Source organism: Acartia tonsa, chromosome 2 (genome assembly GCF_053477335.1).
Source record: "Acartia tonsa isolate MP-2025a chromosome 2, ASM5347733v1, whole genome shotgun sequence".
Lineage (NCBI taxonomy): Eukaryota > Metazoa > Arthropoda > Copepoda > Calanoida > Acartiidae > Acartia > Acartia tonsa.
In genome coordinates this window covers 59501849-59508864 of record NC_137261.1, presented here as the reverse complement: position 1 = coordinate 59508864, position 7016 = coordinate 59501849, and the positions used below count along the sequence as shown (strand labels likewise).

Genomic DNA, 7016 nt, shown 5'->3' with positions numbered 1-7016 from the left:
AAAAGTACAAAGGTTTTTACTTCTCGATCCTACTTTTGGATATTGTCATCCTTATTTTATTACACCTATATTCTATGTTTCCCCTGTGCAGGCTAGTCTCAGGGATTTTAAGGGATAAGACAATGGCCGATAAAATTATGAACATCCCCAATAATGATACACAAAATTACCCCTTCTACAATTACAATTAGTGCTTGAAACGTTTTTACACTCAATGAAACAACCAATCAAAATTCAATAAAAGTCCTAAAGTAATTAAGCCAAATAATAAGAAAATTTTATCAGAAAACTTTGGGGAGTAGTTAAATAAACAGATTTGTCCCCTTCCTCCCTGGTCAAGTCTACGTTTTTATATGTGCGTCATAATTGCATTTATGAAACGTGCGCTTACATAAGATTACAATAAGTAAATACCAAATTATATACTAAGCAAGCACCCAAGGATTTGGCCATTTTAGGCTTCAAGAAACGATACTAGAAATAAAGAATTTTGGGTACAAAAATCCAGGGCACGGCAGCCGCGCATCGGCCGCCTCAGGGAAATTAACTTTTACAATTTTAAAAACCTGACCCTAGTATAACAATCCTTTTTATCAAACTTTTTTTTGAGCCTCCCAACGGATTTCAATTTGAGGCCTAGTCGCGGCTGATGGGCCCTACACAAAACTCTATAAGATCAAGATAAATGCATTATCTTTAACATTTTCTATGTTCATTTCAATTGTGAGTCTAAATTTTCGGGCTTTTGGTGAAAAAATACTTTATATTCAGGTTTCTGAAGTCCAACACTTTTAAATCCGTAGTCACCTTTTACAAACCATCGGAACACGAATAAATATATCCATAAAGTCCAGAAAAAAACGTTAATTTATAACTAATATTTTTGGATATTGAATTGTTCTTGTTTTGTGATATTTTTATACTTGTTTGAAGAGCATTATAAAAAAAGATTTATAAAAAAGAACACTAATTTAAATTTGAAACAATTCTCTCTTTTTTTTATCACAATTGAAATTAACATAAATTAATAAATAATCAATTTACCATTAAACTTTTTGTTAAAAGTATGTCCTTAAACATTATCCTGTATTTAAGTATTTTTTCAACAAATATACTTATAATTTTGATTCGTCATGTATACATTTATGTTCTGATTTTTCAGTTCTGACACCATACAAGTATTAATGTTCGTTTGTCCTACCGTTTCAGAGCTTCGGTTTTTTGGATGTTGTCATCCTTGGCTCAATCAGCTTTGTCCCTAATTGGGAGCTATATATCTATAATAGCTACTTCGCCTCTAGACTCCAGGGACAAAAGGGCAGTGTCAGAAAAATAGCCAAAACCCACTTCAAGGCATTTATAAATGTTTCTAGAAAATCACAAACTTATCAGACCAGCCATTACCGAGATCTTAAGCTTCTGGCATCTAAGCAATATGGAACATACAATTCGTGGTAAAAAGTGGAACGTAGTTTTATACCACACTAGCGGCTTCGCCCCTAGCCTCTAGGGGCTTTGCCCCAAGGGGTGATAAAAATATTAGGGCGAAATTCGTTAAAGGACCAAGGAAATCTTAAGCAAAAAAAAAATGGGGGGGGGATTTTTTGTTTTTGGGGGGGTTGGGGGCGTCCCACCCCCCAAAAAAATAGCTTAAAACCAGCACAGGACCAATAGGTATATACCCTGAAGAGTAGAATCCGATCGGTTCAGTGGTTACCGAGATCTTAAGGGACAGACAGACAGACGGACAGACGGACAGACAGACATCGTTCTACTTTGTATTATAGATATGAAGTCTTAGTAACAGGCAAAAAGAAATTTGAATGATCAATTTTCGGTGCTAAAATATTGTAACGATTTTTCAAGTATGGCTTCGAAACCAATTATTTTCCGCATGATTAGAACCGGTTCTTAACCATTCTGAAAGAACATGTGTAGCATAATATTACAGACAATTTTCCGCGAATATTAGCATGAAAATTATACAATTAATACCAGTTTTGTTATCCCAGGCCTTCTCTAAGATTTGACTCAATTACAATATAATTCCTGTACAATAAGAATTTCATGTTAAAGATAACTAAATTTAGTTTATCTGGCATTGTTCATCAAAAACTGATATCCGGGTAAAAGTTTTGCATTCATTTATTGACCAGACAGCCAATGTATATTTCATAAACAAGATTGACGAAGCAAAGAAACGAAGCAAGTTTTAAAAAAAATAATAAGTATAAGATTGTCCATTTTTAAGTCATCTCGTGTCTGATAGTGATAGACTAGGATGTCCAAGTTTTTAATTTGGTAGAAGTTAGGGGGGGGGGGTGTAAAATCCCAATTCTTGGGCGTCTATGGTGATATCATGGCTAATGAAAAAAATGTTTATATATTAACTAGCGGCTACGCCCCTAGAGGCCTCTAGGGTTACTTGATGAGGGTAAAGTCGAATTTGATAATGCAATCTATTATTTTAGAACTTAAAAGAAAATGTAAGAATAATAATGGGGGAGAGAATTTTTTTTTTGGGGAGGGGTAACAAACCCCCCCCCCCTTTTAATTTTAGCTAAAAAACTAAAAAAAAAATAGGGGTTGTATTTTTTTCTAGCGGCGATTTCTCTTAGGAGGGTGGTGGTATCCTTCCCCAAAATAGTTATAAACCTTCCTGAGACCTATGAGAAGCTATCCTGTTAAGGAGATCCCAATTGGTTCAGCGGTTAGCGAGATCATACGGTACAAACAAACAGACAGACAAACAGATAGACAAACAGACAGACAAACACACATTCTAATTAAGTTTATTAAGTTTGGTTGAATTCGACCCCCAAATTTTTCTTTCTTTTTTTGGGGAGGGGGGGAAGGAGGTGGGTAGGGTACACCATCCCAAAATAGGTCTAAACCTTCCTATGACCTACATTGTATCGGTTTAGCGGTTAGTGAGATTCTTCGTTACAGACATACAGAAGTCCTGTTACTTTTATATAAGGATTCATCTCAAACAAAGGTTAAGACGTAAAAAACAAGGATGACCAATATCCATAAAAGCGAAGCACTGAATCGGTAGGACAAACTAACATTAACACTTGTATAGTGTAAGAACTAAATAATCAGAATATAAATGTATAAGAGTCGAAGCAAAATTGTAAGTAAAATTGTTGAAAAACTGCTTGATACAGCATAATGTTTATGGACATACTTACATTTTTAGGACTTGATTATAGAGTTGCTTCGCTTATCTATAATACAAAGTAGAACGATGTCTGTCTGTTTGTGTGTTTGTTTGTAGCGAAGGATCTCGCTAACCGCTGAACCGATCGGGTTCTCCTTTACAGGGTAGCTTCTCATAGTTCCCGGGAAGGTTTATAACTATTATCTTGGGGGGTGGGACACCCCTAACACCCCCAAAAATGAAAAATACCCCCCCCCCCAAAAAAAAAAAAAAATATATTTTAAATCTTAAATACGATAAATTGGTTTGATCAAACCTCTTGGGGCAAAGCCCCTAGAGGCTAGGGGCGAAGCCGCTAGTAACATTATACTTTGTTGTTCCAGGATTCAATATACCAAAAATCAGATCAATCGGATAATTAGATCACATAAAAATTTGTTGTTCAAAAAGTAAAAAAATCAACATGTTTAAAATGGACGTACAGACTTTCTGGTAACAATTATAGAGTTGCTACGATTTCCAAATCGTACCTAATTGTTATAGAAATCATCATGTAAAGTTTAAAATATGTAGGACAATCCTAATTTATATAAATTAAGGAAAAGAGTTATCCTTAACAGACAGACGTACGGACTAACCTTATTATCGAAAAGCTTTATAAATAAAAGGTTAAGACGTAAAAAAAACTACTACACACACATGTACAAATTTAGTTCAGGAGAAATTAGAAAGGCGGATCTTGAAGTGATAACAACAGGGAGGGAGAGGACATTCAGCTGTTTATTACACTAGTCCCCAAAATTTTATAATGACGTTTTCGTATTTTGGGGACTTTTATTGAATTTTGATTTTATTGTTGATTCATTAAGTTGGGTGTCCAGACGTTTCAGCCACTAATTGTAGTCTACAGTTGGGGTAATTTTGTTTATCATCACTGGTGATGTACATCAGTTTATCGGGCATTGTCGTATCCCTTTAGATCCCTGTTTAACCAATATGATTGTGGATTTTTAAACCATATAGATGCACGTGTGTGTGTCTGTGTGTTGATCTGTTGGTTGGTCTGTGTTATGCGCGCAATCTGATAACTTTCTCTCGAGGGGGACCTGATAGTAAAAGAGAAGATAAAAAACTAATAAATAAATTTCAGGAGAGAAAATTTAGAAAGGACACTAAAAAGCGCAGCAAAAAATAAACATTTTTAGATTTTTTTAACGAAAAAAATTATCCAAAAAGCAAATCAAATAATACACTTTTATTTACTTTTTCAACATTTCAGTAACTTAAAGACATTAGTTTCAAATCTATAAAAAATAAACCTAAAGTTTTAAAAATGTATAGAAAAATAAATTTTATTATAGAGAAGCTTTGTTACTAAAATTGCTTTACAAGCAGGAAGAACTTTCAAACATTAATTAAGGAGAAAATATATGAAAAAGAGAAGGAGAAACCAATATAGAAAGTGTGGGGGAGAGGATGGGGGGACAACAATCGATTTATAATTACATGGATGTTGCTCCAGATTTCCATGTACTCTGATAAAGTTATACTTGCAGCTGGTTAATATACACTCCATCCCATCCCCTAATACTGGATGAACGAACTGACCAATAAATGAGGTCCTTGCAAGCAAGCTAATTTGACATCAAATATTCTGTTGTCAATATATCCACAGATATCCTATATCCAATGGGAAAGCATAGAGAAATTTTACTTTTATGGTTTAAATGAAGGCTTGTGTGTGCTACGCGGGGGGGGGGGGGATTAGCAACCCGGTCTTATTATACCCGCGCCCCCGGCTAAGTTATTGGGGGCCCCTCTAAATATTCATCCTACGCGCAGATACCGCGTCGCGGCAGGCTTTTATTCACCGACTAAATGTCACAGTTCTGTTTAAGGGGGTAAATTTGGTAGGGACCAATACTTTTTTCATTGGAAAATAAGGAGGCTGGCGCTTTTTTTCACATATTGTAACATGGGGGTTGAGGGAGGATGGTGGAAGGTTTTTTTTTTGTGGGGTGTGTCAGAGTTTTGGTATAAAAAGAGCTGGACATCACTGGCACTTCACTGTCTGGTTGAAGACTGGGTAGACAAACAACAATATGAAGTCCATCGTTTTCGTAAGTATTTTTTTAATACTGTTAAAATGATAGGTAGAGAACCTATTTTCTCTACATTTCATTTTTCTCTCGTCAATTGTCTTACTTTCTATCAAAGCTACTCTCCAAGCAGTCTTTCCAAGCTTACAATGTCTTTTTATTTAAATGGGAATGCCACATAATTTTGTAATGGAATTTAGCTTTTTCATTATAATTTATAATATTGTCTATGATATCTAAGATGTTGATTAAACATATGCAAGGCCATGTAAATTCTAAGCCATTAATCACTTGAAATAGCCTAATGGACATATTTTTTTTACAAACACTAACAATTATTTCAATTTGACAATTTATATAAGAGATTAACTTACAAACAAAATAGAACCTTTTCAAATTTATTAGGACATTACAAATTGTTTCTCTTCAAACGATAATTAAAACTATGTGTGTAGAAATATATATACTATATATAACCTAATCTTAATTAGACTAAAAGTTTTAATATTATTATTTTTTATTTAGGCTTGCGTGCTAGCTGCTGCCTACGCCGCCCCCGATGCTGACGCCAAGGCCGATGCTGACCCCGCTCTGCTGTACTCTGCCTACGGCTACGGCTACCCCTACGCCGCTCATGCCTATGCTCCCTATGCCTACTCCGCCTACTCTTATCCCTACGGATATGCTGGCTACAGATACCTAGGCAAGAGATCCGCTGATGCCGAGCCCGAGGCTGATGCCAAGGCCGATGCTGACCCCGCTCTCCTGTACTCCGCCTACGGCTATGGCTACCCCTATGCCGGTTACGGATATGCCGCTCATGCCTATGCTCCCTATGCCCACTCCGCCTACTCTTATCCCTACGGATATGCTGGCTACAGATATCTAGGCAAGAGATCCGCTGATGCCGAGCCCGAGGCTGACGCCAAGGCCGATGCTGACCCCGCTCTCCTGTACTCCGCCTACGGCTATGGCTACCCCCATTACGGATATGCTGCTCGCACCTATGCTCCCTATGCCTACTCTGCCTACTCTTATCCCTACGGATATGCTGGCTACAGATATCTTGGCAAGAGATCCGCTGATGCCGAGCCCGCTGCCGATGCTGATGCCGATGCCGATGCCCACTACGGATACTACGGCTACAGATCCTATGGATACCCCTACAGATACGGATACAGAGGTTACGGATATGCTCCCTACGGTTATGCCTACTGGGGTTAAACACTTGCAACGCCCAAAAGAAAATACTTACTGACCAAGTACCTTTATGAATAATTCTAAATGCAGCTAGAGTGGGCATGCAAGCCAGTTCATGGATTTATGCAGAAAACTTTTTTGTCACCCGGTGTCTCTAGACAGACACAACCACTCAACCAACATTGTAACACCGTAAATGCTTTCGTTTTTAAATTTTTAAATAAAAAATTAAAATTTAAACTTGTCTTTTCTTTTTTTGTTATTATGTTAGTGTAACAGATAGCTCTTCATTCATTTCATTCATAAACATGTTAGAGTTGTCCTATCAATTTCGTACTTTGCATGATGATTCCTATTACAGTTAGGCACGATTTAAGAAGCGTAAAATAACAGTAAGGTACGTTTTAGGAAGCGTAGCAACTCTTTCATCGTTATCTGAAAATAAGTACGTCAATTTAAAACATGTTGATTTTTTAATTTTGTATAACAACTTTTTGTATCATATAATTATCCTATTCATCTGATCTTTGAAATAATGATTCCCATGACAACAA

At 36.5% G+C, this 7016-nt stretch overlaps 1 protein-coding gene across 1 annotated transcript; it reads left to right on the top strand.

Annotated features, from left to right (window-relative positions):
* Positions 1-5021: 5021 nt before the first annotated feature.
* LOC145312250 (uncharacterized) lies at positions 5022-6702 on the top strand. The gene is made up of 2 exons (XM_080151479.1): positions 5022-5283; positions 5788-6702. The coding sequence occupies exons 1-2, from the start codon at positions 5266-5268 to the stop codon at positions 6484-6486; spliced, it is 717 nt and encodes a 238-aa protein (XP_080007605.1). The 5' UTR covers positions 5022-5265; the 3' UTR covers positions 6487-6702.
* Positions 6703-7016: the final 314 nt, after the last annotated feature.